This window comes from Talpa europaea (genome assembly GCF_964194135.1).
Source record: "Talpa europaea genome assembly, chromosome: 14".
In the NCBI taxonomy this organism is placed as follows: domain Eukaryota; kingdom Metazoa; phylum Chordata; class Mammalia; order Eulipotyphla; family Talpidae; genus Talpa; species Talpa europaea.
This window is the reverse complement of record NC_140082.1, coordinates 76,160,700-76,178,044: the sequence shown is the minus strand read 5'-3', so window position 1 is coordinate 76,178,044 and position 17,345 is coordinate 76,160,700. Positions and strand designations below refer to the sequence as shown.

General features: G+C 47.3%; 1 protein-coding gene across 5 annotated transcripts in view; it reads right to left on the bottom strand.

Annotated features, from left to right (window-relative positions):
• CYFIP1 (cytoplasmic FMR1 interacting protein 1) overlaps positions 1–17,345 on the bottom strand; it is a gene marked incomplete at both ends in the record, with an annotated part of 57,490 nt that overhangs the window by 12,998 nt on the left and 27,147 nt on the right. For 4 of the 5 annotated variants that reach the window (XM_084254476.1, XM_084254480.1, XM_084254478.1 and 1 more), the window contains 10 exons: positions 2,389–2,476; positions 4,959–5,158; positions 7,459–7,578; positions 9,302–9,410; positions 9,517–9,593; positions 11,251–11,347; positions 12,506–12,662; positions 13,623–13,776; positions 14,932–15,079; positions 16,224–16,390. In XM_084254476.1, the coding sequence (XP_084110602.1) occupies positions 2,389–2,476; positions 4,959–5,158; positions 7,459–7,578; positions 9,302–9,410; positions 9,517–9,593; positions 11,251–11,347; positions 12,506–12,662; positions 13,623–13,776; positions 14,932–15,079; positions 16,224–16,390 (1,317 nt within the window). Of the gene's footprint in view, positions 1–2,388; positions 2,477–4,958; positions 5,159–7,458; positions 7,579–9,301; positions 9,411–9,516; positions 9,594–11,250; positions 11,348–12,505; positions 12,663–13,622; positions 13,777–14,039; positions 14,188–14,931; positions 15,080–16,223; positions 16,391–17,345 lie in introns of all 5 variants that reach the window. The other variant, XM_084254477.1, reaches the window with a different exon arrangement.

Below are 17,345 nucleotides of genomic sequence, written 5' to 3'. Positions count from 1 at the left end.
AGGCATAAGCACCCCCCAGTACTAAGTTCAAATTTCGCCTAGAGGGAGTGGAGGGAAGGTAATCAAGAGAATGGGCACAAGAGCTTCCTCCTCTAAGGAACAGAGGATTAGACAAGAATGCGGTAGAAATATTTTTTCTACTTCTTAGATCCAGCTGGTACCTTAGAAAGTGTCCTGGTGTGCACTGTGTGTGGCTGGCAGCCCTTAGCTCCCCATCTATGTCCTCTGTCATGCCCTCCCCACACTGGAAAGGGGGCGGGTGGGAATCCCAGGTTTGTCCCTAATGTTTGTTTCACTCAACTATAGGCACCCAGGCCATGAGAATGGGTTTTTCTTCGGGACCACAGAGTGAAAGTCACCTGGGTGTGGGGAAGAGGCAAAGTCTGTTAACTGCCTGGGCTTCCAGCCCCACCCTCACCTGTCTGACCCCAGGGCCCTCCAAGTGGCAGTAGTGAGCCAGGAGCGTTCCCTCCCACCTCCTGTCTCTGAGCAGCTGCTCCTGGGGAACTGAGTACAGGGGAAGGGAAGAAGGGGCTGGGACAGGAAGCTCCTGCCCACACATCTCCAGCTCCTGCCTCCTCCCTCCCCTTCCTGCTATGCTGACCACCAGCCCAACGTCCAGTCTGGATATTCTGACTCCTGGACAGCCATTTGCAGGGCACAGATGACTTGAGTCTGGGACTCCCCGTCCTAGGGGAGTGAGCCCTGAGACCGTGACTGGAACTTAGTCATCGTACAAAAACATTACTTAATATTAGAAAAAAGACACTCAGTCCCAGAACACGGCAGATGGGACAGTGATGGTTGCTCTTCTTGAAAACAGTTGTTCAAATCCCAGACAGGGGCCTCCCTGGTGGCGCAAGGGGCTAAGATGCAGCACTATTAAGCTATCTGCAGCCTCTGTAGCACGAGTTCGATCCCCAGCTAGGGAGCTACCCACATGGCGCAGCAGACATTTCCTGTCTTGCCCGCTGTTCCCCTCAGCAGTGTATTTTAGTCGATCCGCCTGTTCTGTTCCCCACTCTGTCTCTGGTGAATCCTCTCATCCCCCAACCTCTGGTCTGTACTCCAAATCTTGTATGCATAAATAAATCTTAAAAAGAAAGAAACAAACAAACACAAAACCCCCCAAATGGAAGCAGTTTCATCCCTCAATTCTTCCTCCAACCCTCCCAGTCCCCACACCTCCCTCTCAGCTGATCTGGGCCTTGGAGGCCTGCCTGCTGCCTCCTAGCAGAGCCTGGGCAGTCCCCACACTTTTTAAAGCAAGAATACAGAGCAGAGATTCCTAATAATACATAGTCTGGGCAAGAATTATGACCTCTTGAGAACCCTGACTCTTCTGTCTTTGCATTCACCATGGCTCATGAAACCCTCGAAAGGGCAGTGGACACAGGCCCCAGGGGGCCTAACAGGGTGCATGAAGGACCAGACACCACGCAGAGCACACAGGGCCTCCCAAGGTCGGCAAATAAACAGTATCACTTCCAGCTTGAAGTTCCATGTGTCCTTGCAAAATAAGCAGTTTCTATTTCCACTAACACTGGTTTCCCACCCACCCCCATCACCCTCTACTCAACACTCCGGCTTGTTCCTCCAACGATGACACCTGCCCTTTTCTTCTAGGCTGACAGGCTGAACACTTCACACGGGCATATTAGCTTACAAAGGGTGGTGAGACTGTGCCCAAGATGGATGGCAGATGCACTAGGAGGACATCAGAGCCCAGATGCTGGAGGCAGGGGCGGCAGAGCAACCTGCAGACACAGCTGGCCAGAGACTAGTCAGAATTTTACTGTATATTTTACTCTGCTTTGCATCTGTCCTCTTTTTATTACACAATGTCTGTCCCTGTCTTATTAAGTTGTAAGAATGCCTAAAGTACTAATAATATTAACCCGTAGTATTATCTTAGTAGTTACAGATCCAGTCACCCTCAGCCTGGAGCCCTGTCTTATCTTTCTAGACAGGCTGTGTGGTTTTAACCTGCACAAGTCTCACTGTGGTTGCAGAATGTCCCCAGTGCTTTCCTGTGCCTCTCCTTGCACCTGGAGGGAATGCCCTGGTGTTTCTTGTCACAGATGTGGCTGAGACTCTTCCACATACTTTTTTATTTCTTAGCTTGATGTTTTTAAACTTTGAAATCTCCTAACAATCTCACTCACTTTAGTGCCCGGGTGAGGCTGAGCCTGGTTTGCTACTCCCCACATGGCTGGCAGCTGTCCAGCTCAACATTACCTTTTAAGAAGGTAATGGAAAGGAAGGAAAAAATAGCATTAAATACATGGCAGGGTACATTTAAATTATTACCACTAAACTCATTTAAACTAAACTTCAAAACACACTTCATTGTGAGCTTAAAAACTGACATGAAAATGAAGAACCTACCTTTGATCCATGCAAATACTGAGGCTGTGCATTAGGCTGTTTATCTCTTTGAAATTCTTGAGAAAATGGTAATACTGTCCGAACAAACCTAAACAGAAAAGATTTTTTTCAAAAGAAAACCAAAAATTTAATAGTTGTTCTTCAAAATTCTGTACTTCTCCATGACCCATCAATTAAATCTTGCTCTCAGTTAACTAATATGATCATCACACAGGAAAATTTTAGGAAATCAAAATTAGAATGAATTAGATATAAGTATTTTGAATATCTTAAGTGTATTTAAAACTTCAGAATCACAATGAGAACACAATGCTCCTTCTGCCATGTAAACATTGTCCCCAACTCAGGAGAAAGTCTGCTCTGTTGGTACCAGACCCATTTCAAGTATAAACCAGCCCTTTTGATGAGTGGTGAGGACCAAGCACTTGGCTTGCAGGTCCTCCAGGTGTGGCCCTGCAGGAAAGGATCAGGAGGGCTGAGGTGGACATCGATGGCCAGTTAACAGGAAGAACGAGCAAAGTGTTTATAACCACATTCACTCAGGCACTGCAGCATGACAACAGATTAGAATCCGCTGAAAAATAAAGCTTGGATTTTAAAGGAGGAACACCCAGATGGCTAACATTTTCAAACTGGAAAAGTTCATTTAAATATATAACTTTTACAAAGAAGTAGAACAAAAACATTTGGATTTGCAAACTATTAAAATCCATGAAGAACACATTGCACTTTAATATATAAAGAAGGGATGTAACTTAAAATATTGCTGATGCATAAAATGAACGTGCGTATCTGTGGAGCGACCAGCAGGCTGAGCATCATGATGTCAAGTGTCTGGATTTGGTTCTTATCCTTTGAAGAGTGTTGAGGTTTGGGGAGCAGGCTGGCTGTTAGATTACATGCCCATCAGGTGAATCCTTTCATGAGGTATTGGGGGTGAACACAGTAGCCACTGTCCTCAGGCTAGCAGAAGATGGGCCCTCCTGGCAGTTTTACTAAAGGTTGAGTAATCAATGAGGTCTTGCTGGCAGCGAGCTCTGGGGATTATTCAGAGCTGCTCTCTGTCCTGCCTCCTGAATCACAACCCACAGCACAACATTCAAACAGACTAAAGGGTCCCTTTTTGTTTGGGGAGCCATTTCCCTGGGCAGCTCTCTTCTCTCCCATACTCAGTCAGTCCTCTAATTCCAGTTGTCCCAGTGTCCCCGATTTCCAAGCCATCTTGCAAATCTCCAAGCAAGACTTCCAAGCTGTGGATGAATGCTCCCACTTCCACACCACAGCCCAAAGACACTTCTGGGCACAGAGCCAGAAAAATCACAGGGTCAATCCATTTGTTTCTATTCCCTTAGAGAAATGTCCAATGTCTGAAATTTTTTTTTCAGTTTTCCAGTTGTTTGAGAGTCAATCCAAACCCTATTCCTCCCAAAACACCATATTCTTCCTTTTAAACACCATATTTTGACTATTTATATTCCCAGTCTAAAGGAAAAAAAAAAATTGGAAATTTTGAACTCTAGTTAGTAGGTTTGTGCTTCAGTGGTAAGGATTAGTAATTCTGAAACTATATTTTACATTTTCTAGAAATAAGCAAATGAATAATTAGGCTAAGAACAGTGAAACAAGAAACAATACAAAGTTGAAGGAAGTTACAAAAGTGGAAAGTGAGAATACTAGAATGAACTCTGTGGTGCTGAACCAGAGCTGACGATACTAGCATGAATTTGTGGTTTTAATGTAAAGACAGTGACAGACAGGTAAACACACACACACACACACACACACACACACACACAGAGTGAGTCTAGCTGTATCTCCCCAAAAAAAGATAAGCTAAAGTCCTAACTGCCAGTCCTCAGGGTATGACCTTACTGTAGATGTTCTGTTAAATGTTCTCTTAAAATGAGGTCACTCTAGTGTAGTGTGGGTCCTGAATGCAAATGACTGGCATCCTCCTCATAAGAAGAGGAGACACAGGGAGGAGGTGGCCAAGTGTCTCAGGAGGGTGACACTGGAGTGAAGCAGCTGCAAGCCAAGGAATGCCCAGGCCCTTGCTGGCCCCAGCTAGATGACAGGAAGGGGCAAGGGAGGAGTCTACCCAGAGTCTTAGAGGGAGCACTGCTGAGCTCCTGCATTTTTAGATTCCTAGACTCCAGAACTGTGAGAAATGCAATTTCCGTTGTTTAAAGCTTTCCCTCCTGTTTGTGGTTATCTGTATAGCAACCACAGGAACCTAATACAGTACACAGGTATGTATTTCCAAGCTCTGACCACAGGGCCTAGAAACGGTGACACCTTGGTAGCAAGCAGCACACCCCTGTGGGAACGCCCTGAATCGCATGGGTGGAGGAGCGGGACATGGCTCACCTCCATATACAGGATGGCCCAAACGCCCTTGGTTGACTTGGGGCTGCACCCGCAAAGGGAGGAGATGAGGGGAGGGGAGGTTGACAATCCCGTACACTAGAAATTATGGGGAGGGAGGCACAGAATCTGGACATGGTGCAGGTCCTGACACGGTATTAGATACCCTGTGGCAGCAGTGTGGGAGGATCAAGCAGCACACTCACCGGTTGGTGGAGCCATTGTAGCAGTAGTTGGGCAGAAAATCATAGTTGAGTTCCCAGAAGACGTGGAGGGTGATTCTTCCATAGGGTGCTGACACATTGTGGTTGGCCTCCCGGAACATAGCATCGAAGCTGTCCAGCGTCAGGTACCTGCTCAGCAGTTTGTGGGTCATGCGGTTAATTTCCAAGAGGCCGTCCAGCTCCTATGGAATCACAAAGACAGGCATATGGGGACAGCACTTGACCTGCACAGTGGCCTCCACTTCCACATGGGCAGTGTCATACAGAGGGATGGATGTGGTAAGGGGCTGCATCGGGGTGACAGGTGTGGCCAAGACTGAGATGCAGTGGGGGTCTGGCAGATATCACGAGCTTGTTTCTCACACCTAAGTTCATCACAGCCTCCCCACTGCCTTTGAAACGCCCCTCCTTGCCACGGTCTCCCCGACAGGCCACCCGTGGTTACCTGTGTACTGTCCACCGTCACCTCCACACACAGGGCAGAGACCATGGCTTGTGCCACCAAAGCCCAGCCCTGCCCCAGCTGCACTGCACACTGATTCCCCAGGTGTCAGTCTCTCTAGACACCTGAGTTATGGTGTAGGCAGAGCTGGCAATTTCATCCACAGGATTCATGCTCACACGGATTGTTCATAAAACCTGCCTACGTCTGGGCTGTCCACTAAGACAGCCAGTGGCCATATGTGGCCCTCAGCACTAGAGACAGGATTGGCCCAAACAGAGGTGTGGTGCATGAGAGATACACACCAGATGTCAAAGACAAAAGAATGTAAGACATTCACCCCAATAATACTGCCATGTGGATTACACATGAATTGATAATTTTTGGATATATTGGGTTAAATAAAATAATTATACATTTATTTCACTGATTCCTTTTTCGCTCTTTAATATGACTATGAATAAATTAAAAATCACCCATATGATTTGCATTGTATTTCCATTGTGCAGAACAGACTGGTGGTTGCCAGAGGTGGGGGTGGCGGTTGAAGAATATGGGGGAGGGCTATCAAAAGGTGCACACTTGCAGGTATAAAATGAGTAAGTCACGGGGATATGAAGTACACATGGACACTAGTTATCAATAATACTGTACTGTGTATTTGAAAATTGCTAAGAGACTAGATCTTAAAAATTCTCACCACAAAAAAAAATTTGTAACTATGTAAGATGATCACCTTACAACATAAATAAATATCAAATCTGAATTAGTATGTTGTATACTAATTTGTCAATTATATCTCTAAAAAATACAGCTGAAAAATCATATAAGCCAATGACAACTCAAATGCCATAGCTTGTATCAAACTATGTTTCCAAGAAGGCCCTTGTCTCAGCCCCAGGACAACCTGGTAGAACATGGCTCAGTCTCTATGCAAGATACTCAAAGCAAGGTACTGTGCCCCACCCAGGCCTCTCCTGTTCTAACTGAAGTCACTTCTCAAGTAATGATAACTGTCTTGCAAGTTCTTGCAAGTCTAACACCATTTGTATGTAGCTGTTATTCTTGGAAGACCAGTCTGGCTTGGCAAAAATCCTTAATTTGCATTTCCTTTCCCTGGCTTCTGACATGAAGAACTGGAAACGTTATGAGGACAAATGCATTTCCCTTCCCTGAATGCTCTACTCAGATACTCAAAGGATTTTTTTTATACAGTCCAATACTTTTACTGCAGTATTTCTTGGTGTTGGTGATTTTGGGTCAGTTCCACAGGTCTGTGATATATGTTTTCAATATATTAGAAATCATCTTTTATTTTACCAATATTTGTTCCATCCATTGCATTGATTTTCTTTTTCTGAGACCTCAGTGATATGCATGTTGATCTTGTCCTCTATATCATTCTTCTTTTTTTTTTTTTTTTAAAGATTTATTGATTTATTTATACAAGCACTGGGTACAGTCAGAAGCGCGGGAGGGTGAGAGAATTCACCAGAGCCAGAGCGGAGAGCAGAACAGGCAGAAGGACTGAAGTACACTGCTGAGGGGAGCAGCGGGCGGCAGGAGAGGTCTGCGTGCCATGTGGGACCCTCCTCTGGTGGCCGGGGAGCAGCTGGGGAATGAACCGGCGCCGCGGAGGCTGCGGGCAGCTTCGCAACCCAGCGCTCAACTGCTGCGCCACCGGGGAGGCCCCCTCTATATCATTCTTTCTCAAATTCTTTTTCCTGTCTCCATTTCTTTTTGATTTTTAAAACTTTGCTCCTTTCATTCATTTGCTTTATCAAATATGTCATAATTAGGTGTAATATATTCAAGACCAGGATTATTTGTTGAGGTCAATTTAGAATTGTGGCTACCAAGGATAGTAATAAAGGTGTCCAGGTTGGTCAAGCTCAATTAGTGCATATGTTTGGCTCCTATGCAAGAATTGCACTTAACATTAATTCAAGTTATCAATAAGGACAAGAGTAAAATTAACTTTAGTCGTGCAACCAATGTCCCCCGAATCTGCTAAGTCTGATTAATAGGGAGAGTACTTACAACTATTGATGTCAGGTCTTCACTTTCAAATCGTCCAATTGCCAGTTCCAGAGACTTGTACATGGCTGCTGAGACACGCTGAGTAATCAGACGATTGAGGTCTATGGACCTGCCAAGGAGCTGAACAACAACAAAAAGATAAAATACTGTGTAGAGAAATACATCTCCCAGAAATCAATTCCAAATGGTTAGACAAATAAAATGTGCTTCTAAAGGGACACAGAAGAAATTTAAATACTTACATAAAATTTTACGTATTTTTAAGTTCACGCATGATCAAATACCCTACTTTCGTGGAGTTGAAATTTTGTTAGTCAAAGCCTTTATATGTAGAAGTGTGCACTGAATTTACACTTAACATCACAAGCGGAAACCCCAACCTTCACCAGAGACCCCGGAGAATTTGTGTCTGTCAGTCTTTCACTCCTTCAAACAGTGTCCAGCCCCAGTTCCCACAAATATACCAGCCTCACAAAGCTAACTTCCATGGAGTTACAGGGATGAATAAGAGACAATCACTCCATCTCTATTTCATGGTACTTAACAGCACAGCTGAATCTCAGTATTATTTCAACAACATAAGATATGGATAAAATCTGAGTGAAAAAAATGGCCCAAAATATCAGTGGTGGTTATCTGTGGATGGCTAGTAGAATTATATTTTATGAAATTTTTAAAAAAATTTATTTATCTATGCATACAAGAACTGGGGTATAGGCCAGAGGCACGGGCCAGAGGTGCAGGGGGTGAGAGGATTCACCAGAGACAGAGTGGGGAACAGAACAGGCAGATTCACTGAAATACACTGCTGAGGGGAGCAGCGGGTGAGACAGGAGACATGTGCCGTGCCATGTGGGTAGCTCCCTGGCTGGGGATTGAACTTGTGGTGCAGTGCTGTGCAGTGCTGTGCTCACTTGTGCCACTTGTGCCCTGTGCTCACTTGTGCCACTAGGGAGGCCCTATTTTGTGAATTTTTTAAAAGAAATAAGAAATGAGTACTATATGTATATTTTTTTGTTCTTTTGTGTTGGCCAAGAGAAATCTTGTCTCTGACACTGAGTGGACAAGCCTTTTTTCTTAAGATCCAGCTTCTGGGCCTCCCTGGTGGTGCAGGAGTTAAAGACAGTGTTATCAAACAATCACCAGTCACTGCAGCATGAGCTCAATCCCTGGCCAGGGAGCTACCCACATGGCGCAGCAGACCTCTCCTGTCTTGGCCGCTGCTTCCCTCAGGAGTGTATCCTTTCACCACACCCCCACACCTCTGATCTGCACCCAGTTCCTGTATGTATAAATAAATCAATCTTTAAAAAAAAAAAAGACCCAGCCTCTGTGCTCCTGGAGAGAAGCAAAGTGCTTCGGGGCTCAGGGAGGGCAGGCACAGGGCACTGCAGGCCTTCCCATTTGCTTCAGGTTATTCAATAGAAGCTTTAAAATCTTACTAACTTTTTTATTATTATTATTATTATTTTTTAAGACTATTAATTTATACAAGAACTGGGGTACTGGTCAGAGGTACGGGAGGGTGAGAGAATTCACCAGAGACAGAGCAGGGAGCAGAACAGGCAGATGTACCAAAGACACTGCTGAGGGGAGGTGCGGGCGAGCCAAGAGAGGTCTGCCACACCATCTGGGTTTCTTCCTAGTTGGCCGGGATCGAACCCATGCTGCAGAGGCTGCAGACAGCTTCACAGCACTGTGCTCAACCCACTGCGCCACCAGGGAGGCCCTTATTAACGTTTTATAAGGATGTTTCCACAGTCACATACACACAGCATATACTAAAACCCAGCGAGCACTTCGAACACCTCCTTGTTGCAAAGCTCCCTCCAGCGAGGCTCACCTGCACGTGCCTCTGCTTGAGCAGAGTCTCATAGCGGTTAGATGGCGGGAGGTGGATCGTAGCTCCCTGATTCTTGCATTCAGACCGTAGCCGTTTATCAAGAAGCAAACTAGCACAGAAGGAAGGAGGACATGTCTCAGGAGCTGTGAATTTTAATGCAAATATATATCCAATTATGCAAGATTTCATACCAAAATCACAAACCAGATACCCACCTTCCTGCCATAACCTTGTAATATGCAAATATCTGGTCTGCCAGCTTGTAAACAAATTGGTCAAAGCACAGGTTTACCTGCAGAAAAAGAAAGCAGGCGTTAGATATTGGTTCCCTAAATCAAGATCAAATAACACAACATAAATCTTTTGTTACAGCAACTAACTGAGGTTCTCCTTAGAAAATAGAAACAAGTAACAACCATACTGCCCAACAACAGCAAATCAAATATATCATGGCGTGGCCAGAGTGACCATTACACAGCCACTGAAAATTATGCCAGGGACTTCCTCACTGATGGAGAAAAATGCTCCTGTTCTCTTATTATTTTTTTTTTTTAAAGATTTATTTATTTATTTATACAAGCACTGGGTACAATCAGAAGTGCGGAAGGGCGAGAGAATTCACCAGAGCCAGAGCAGAAAACAGAACAGGCAGACTGACAAAATACACTGCTGAGAGGAGCAGCAGGCGCGGCAGGAGAGGTCTGCGCGCCATGTGGGACCCTCGCCGGGGGCCGGGAATCGAACAGGCACTGCAGAAGCTGCGGGCAGCTTTGCAGCCCAGCGCTCAACTGCTATACCACCAGGGGATGCCCGCTCCTGTTTTCTTAAAAGCAAAGGAATATGGAAACATCTTTTTATCCCCAGAAAGGATAGTGTGAACTGCATTTGGGGTCACCACTAGGTGTAGGGGGCTATATCTGCCACCACTAGGAACATCCCATTAGTCACCACCTCTGGCCTCCCCTGCAGTGGGATCGACTGCGCCAATCAGATCAGGAGATGGAGGGTAGACACAGCCGTGTGACTTCACCCCACAAAATGCATCTTCCCCTGCAAATGGGGCTCACATCTACCCCCAAAACTGTGAAAGTGACACCATGTACATGGAGGGTGGCGCATCCTGCTTTGCTCAAGAGCCCACACACCTCCTGCAGAAGCATTTTGTGGTGGTGTTCACAGGAAGAACACAGATGCACCAAGCAATCTGCTGAGGTTCAATTCTCCTACATCTTTTTTTTTTTTAAGATTTATTTATTTATTCACACAAGAGCTGGGGTACAGGCCAGAAATGCAGGGGGTGAGAGGATTCACCAGAGACAGGGTGGGGACCAGAACAGGCAGACTGCTGAAGTACACTGCTGAGGGGAGCAGTGGGCGAGACATGAGGGGTCTGCTGCGCCATGTGGGTTGCTCCCTGGCCAGCCAAGGATCGAATTCTTGCTGCAGAGGCTGCAAATTGCTTCATAGTGCGGTGCTTAACCCCTTGCGCCACCAGGGAGGACCAATTCTCCAACATCTTAAGTTAGAGAACAAGATCCATCTCCATAGCTTTGCATACAGTGACCTAATAATTCTACTTACAATAATTTGTCTCAAGAAATAATCCAATGTAACTAAAAAATTATATGCAAGGAGGTTTATCAAAAATGACATGTAATGAGCAAACATGAAAAGCAAAACAAATGAAAAATAGGGAGTGTCTCAGGGCATCTATGGAGCACAATACGCCTGCTCACAGAAGACAGGGTCTTAGCGGGTGCTGTGATGAGAAGGAGCAGATCGCCCCCCAGAGTCTGTGCTGTGACTCCATCAACACGTGTAGATACGTCAAGAAGAAGTAGCAAGGTTCACCCAGGGAAAAAGGAAATTAAAAGTGTATTTCCTTTGAAGGAAAAAAAAAAAGAAAAAGAAAAAGGAAATTAAGGAAAGTTCATTAAGGCCGTCCTCACCTCTGCCTCAATCTCGTCATAGAGAAACTGCTTGTTGAACTTGGTGAGGGCGTAGTGGGCGCTGTCGTTGTACAGGTCCAGGGAGTACAGCACATACCTGCGGAGGGGCGTGTGGTCAGCCGGCTCCCACGCCTCTTTGTCCCCAGCCCCCAGGCCACCAGAGTCTAGCTTTCACTGTTTTCCCCAGACATGGGTATTGCCTAGGAAAAGCAATACCTTCAAACCCCAAGCCCCAAACTCTGTTACTGTCGAGGGCCTGTGGGCACCTGTCCACTAGCTGGGAGACTCCACAGGTGGCCATGCCTACCCCGGCCAGGCCCGGGGCACTGGGTGGGACCACAGGGTCTCCCACAACTGCATCTTCTCGCTTCTTTCAAAGTTTTTCACCACCAGTAGGCAGTATTTTTTCTAACAAAACTGAGTTATTTTCTCATTTTTAAGAGTGAGCTGTTTGACTTAAGAAAAACACATGTTCATGTCCTGCTGACTGTACATGCTCACCTCGCATGGCTAAAAGCCCCTCTCCCCTGCCCACTGTCTAGACACAAGCTAGCAGCCACCTTCTGAGGGTGCCAAGCTGCCCCCATTTCACAGGGGCAAGGGCATGTGAGCAGCAGAGGGGAGGGGAAAGGGGAGCCCAACCAAGGGGTGTGACAGAGGCACTGGGCCTCATGCCCTTCATACTCTAACAGAGGCTGTGTCCACTCCAGAGAAGTGCAGGCCGCCCCCCTCTCTCTGCAGTCATGCCTGGGAGCTGACAGGCAGGCAGAGGTTGCATGGCTTCCAATGTCCTATGAGCAGACCCACTGGATCCATCCCCAATCTGAACATCACAAGACACCCCCTTTTTAATTACACTCCCTTGCACAGACTTCATATTTTGAAAGTCTCTGACCCTTGCCCCAGTCCTGAGTCCTGAGCTCAGAATGTAGCTCCTCTCCCACATTCACCTGTGTCGGAGGCTGTGCTTAGGGGCCTGGCCAGCCACATCTCGCCTCTCTCACCCCAGCTGAATCCCTGGGGACTTGCCAGCACGTGGGCAAGTGGGGCTCACTCACTCCGACCGTCTGGGCTCCTGATGTCAGTCTGAAGCCCAGATACCTGTTAACTTATGTTAACCTCTGAAGTCTTACCCCAAGAATTCTGACTTCAAATGAAATGCTGAGAATGGTTTTGCCCCTATCCCCACCTCCCAAATCCTCCAAGGACCCCAGACACCGCAAACAGAGAGCAGAGATACAGGAGGGACACTCACTCCATCATGGACGCCTCCTTGGTCTCCAGGATGTGGTCAGTCAGGATCCACGGCATGGACATCTCAATGGGGAACTGGATCCTCCTGCCCATGGTCAGCTCCAGGAAGAACTCGCGGAACCACAGCTGTGAAAGGTCACAGCACTGCTGCAGCGTTTCTTGAAGGATTCAAAGGACACCAAGTCAATCTTCCACAAGCACAAAGGACTCAGCAGGGTGACTGATGGGGTCCCGTGCCAGGCACCAGGGCCCCCACTCTCAGCCCTGAGCCGGGTGGGAGGGCACGTGAGTGAGAGGGGATGCCCCCAGGGGGACAAGACATGGTGGTATCGCTGCTGGCAGAGGAGCAGAGTGGCCTCGGCCTGCCTAGCAGACAGGGCACCTGGCATGACATCCCCACCCACCAGTGGGATCTCACCAACCCCCTGAGCCGCTTGGTGGAATTGGGAGAAAAAAATATCCTTTTAAAAGGAGAATAAAAACACTATTTTACTTAGGATAAAGACGCAGCATTACATGAATACTCAGTGCAAGTCTATTTCGTGCAAAATTGAGAGATTTTTAAAAAAGGTTCCCATTCTTTCAGAGTGGAAAACAAAAACCTCACTGTGTACTTCAAATCTGCAGCCGCCCAGCCGGGACAGAGGCCCCTGCTCTCGCACGAGGCAGCGGCACAGGAGTAAATGTGCTGACTCCACGGTGGCAGAAGGCATCCACACAGCACCCTGGCCAAGCATCAGGTCACCTACCACCTTCCACCCATGCCTGGGGGCCCATTTCTGGTATGCATCACTGTCTTGCTTGCCAGCCAGGCATTGGATTATGTTTGCCTGTTTCCGACCCCGGAGGATTACGAAGACTTTGTATTCATGTTGCAGGGCCAGCCACGGAGCCACAGCCCTCACCCTTCTACAGGCCTCGCCACGTGGAGGGAGCCTGTGGCTGGCCGTGCATTTAAAGCGACAGGTGAGGGAATGCCACAAAGGTTACGACACAGGTCACCGTGTGGGTGCAGGAGGGGACCGGAGCGGGGGAAGGTCAGGCAGGTGGAAGCGTCTGGACGGTGTTAGCGGTGTTAGAACATGCTGGGCCGGACGCTGGTCAGCAGTGTCTCTTACCACTGAAATTTATCAAGTGGGTGTAGAAGAATGACTCTCGATGGAATTTTTCTATGTCCAATATGGTGGGCCCCTCAAGGCTACTTCTCAAGGTTTTCTTGGAACCACTTTTGTCTGCAATGAGGGACTCTAGCATGGTTCTCACCATGTAAAGCTGCATTATCCAGGGAGAATATTTGTGGAGGAGAAAATACACACGGTACATTAGTTACGCCAAACTCCCACTGGCCACCAGAGAAGGACGGCTCCGCTGCACCCTGCCCGGAGCCGGCCTGGGGGGCAGCCCCCGCCAAGCCAGCTCCCCAAAAGGGGGCTGGGCGCCCAGCTAAGCTACTGCTGCCTGGGAGGAAGAGCTTGTTGCGGAGCGGTTCACCTCCGTGCCGGAAAGGTCAACAAGAAAAACAAACAATGTCTTACCACCGAAGGTTAAAAGAGGCGGATAGATGTAGGACTGCCTCAGAAACGCGTGTACCACATGCAAGAGCCTCTCCATGCCTAGAGACTTGAGCTGCCTCAGCAGCTCGGCAGAGCTCAAAGACTCGGCCATGGTGCGCACCAGGTACAGCTAGACACAGACAGACAGACGGGAGAGGCGGAGAGAGCGTTAGTCACAAACACGCACGACATGGGGCTGGGGCCGCACATGGGATCCACGAGACGCAGGGTGGGGAGGGCACGTGCGATGGGACAGACCCAGGAGGGGCTCGAGGCCGGCCCTGGACTTTGCAAGGTTCCGTATTAGAGCCAGCATGCACTTTGCTGTTAATTCTCCAAAAGGCTGGCAGAAGAGATTATAAGAGCCTCCGACAGAGAAACGAGGAGGAAGTACCAGGTCCCAAAACGGGAGGATAGCAGAGGGGCATATTAAATGGGGGTAAGAGTCGGGGGGCCGAGCATGCCAGGGGAGAGAACAGCTTAAGACCAGGGAAGCACGAAAGCAACACTATATTATTTCCAAACGCCTTCTCTTTAGTTATGATCATTTCTAGGCCTCAAATAAACATCCTAATTATACATTTAAACACCTATCAGGAAACACAGTGTAAATATAGACACAGTTTCACCCGCGTTTTGAGGACAGGAGCTAAAATGCTGTCAAATTAAGTTCTGCCTGTAAATGGCCAAATAGGAGAATTCCAGATTGCCTCGGGAGGGGAACTGAGGAGCAGGAAGACACGGGCAATACTTGATCTGCCCTGACAGACAGCAGAGACAGCATTTTACTCCCACCCCAGCTTACTGCCCTCCCAGTTCAGAGTCAGTCTGCTCGGGGTATTGGGGGAGGTAGGGGAGCAGGGGGGACGAGAACCTGTGTGCTGGAGGGTCCCACAGCTCGCCGGGGCACTTTGATGTCAAAGCCACTCTTGGGGTCCTTCTCGCCACGCAAAGCTGGGTCGTTGAAGGGCTCGTGACCCGTCTCCCAGTCACACACGGTCTTCCTGATGGCCTGCAGAACACTAAACAGCCCAGTCCATTTATGGGCCTGGCCCAGCACATGAACAGAACTGTATTTCCTGGCCTGACAGTTATTAATTCACTCACAAAACCCTCTTGGGATGGGGGTGTAGGGGTGGGGGTAGGATGGAGTAATGGACCAACTCAATGTGAAATTTAAATTATAGATTGCTCTCTTGGGAACCTAGAGGTGTAGTTCCAGTTTGCATCAGCTGGAAGTGAAGTTTTATTTCCTGAATAAAACTGACTCATGGCAGGACAGAGAGAGGACAGGCCACAGAATCCACCCAAGGAGAGACTTCCTTGCAGGCAATCCCCCGTTTTCTAACAGGAACCTGAGGTCTCCACCAGGGTTCCACGTATGGAGAACCCCATGAGCTCCACACTCAGGGCAGATGCACCCACACACCAGGCCTGCTCACACAGGAAGAAGGTTCTAATCAAAACCTAAGTTACTTCTAGACTGCAATGCATACTTTACAATGCAGTGGGACTTCTATTACCAAATGGGAAGCATGATTTACAACATTCTCCACTAAGGCCTAAAGGTGAAAAAACAAAAGTCCCACAGCATAAGACATTTTATCAGTGCTCAAAGTCATACCACACCAGGTGAAAAATACATCAATTATAAAGTATCAAAATGAACATAATAACTTTGTTGGGTCCTGTGGGTTTCATTTTACAGAGATGTCTTTGAAAGACAACTTTATCTAAAAGGCTAAACATTAAGAGAAAAGAGCTGAAGATCATGCTGGATTCTCTGCAATATGCATGTGATATCTGACCAATATGTAGACAGGACAAAAGGAACAGAAGCAGAAATGCTGCAGATAATACTTTGTGTGGGATGCTGGGCCAGCAGAATTGTCACCAGGCCTGAAACATCCTCCCTCTGCCCTGAGATAAATACGCGGTGCCCCCTGGGTCCCCAGTCTGTGTAGAAAGGCACTCTGTGATTGATGTCTTGCATGTTGACATTAACAAGTGGACCCCCTGCACTACATGTGGAGGGAATTCACCAAGAGGGTGTCTTGTCTTCAGGCTGAAGATAAATGCGCTGAATGTATTTATGACTATTTAAGCCTAAACTGACCGTACTACTTTGCATGCTGAGTGCCAGAAGGTGCGTGCAGGGGAGCTGACCTCTGGATGACATTCTTCTTCTTCTTGATGGCCTGTCGGAGTGGCTCTCTAAGGGTGACCTGGGAGAAGTCCTGCAGCGCAGCATACACAGTGTGCCTGATGGCATGGTTGAACACGCTCTCCATCCTGCCCATCAACACCTGCAAGCCCTTGATCATGGCGATCACCTGCAGGGAACACATGACTTTCAGGGTGCCAGTGTGACAGGAGATGGCTCATTCTGACATGCCTCATGTGGGCTGGAGCCTCGGCCTTCCTCTATGCACAGAGCCTCTCTGCACTCTGCCTCTGCAGAAGCTGCCCTTGAACTCTCCCTAAGAACAAGGAGCTCAGACTCGGTCAATAGTTCAGGCCTCCAGGAGCATGGAGGGCAGGGACGGATCTGCTCTTCCTGCAGCCAACCGGGCCTTGAGTTTGGTAAGAAGCTCAAAACAGTCCCAAATCCATAACGGCACACCTTCTTGGAAAGGACTTCTGAAATGAAGGAGGAAGAGAAGGTGGAAGAGGTTGAGGGAGAAGAAGATGGAGAGTGGAGGAGGAAGCAGAAGGACAGAAGAATGGAGAGGGAAGGAGGGAGAAGAAAAGAAAACAGAAGAAGGAAAAAAAATGATCCAGAAAAGCAAACATGTAATCAGGTGAAAAAGAGAAATTACAATTTCTGTAGCTCAAATCTTACCTGTTAAACAATATCACATGAATTAACATGCATGAAAGACACAGATGATGCGTGTAACTAATTAAAGTCCCTCTCTAGGATGGCATCAGGACCACACAGTCCTCACTGCACACTCATGTTTTCTATTTTTTTTTTTTTTTTTTGCTCTGGGGATTTGTTTGATGACTCTTGCTTTCCATGAGAGGGAAGAAGGGAAAATTTGTACTGGAAAAAAAGCAAATCCCCAATTCAAATTGAACTGAATTCAAATTCAAACAAATTTGAATAAAAATGAAAATACTGCAGTCTAATGTATGGGATGTATGAAAAAGTGATCCTTTGATGCATACATTAAAAGAGTTCTAAAAGGCTGAAAATGAAATTAATATCCAAAATTTCTAAAAAGAACAGCAAAAGCACCACTGCCAACAAAGTAGAGGAACATGTCTAAAAGCAAAATTAATGAG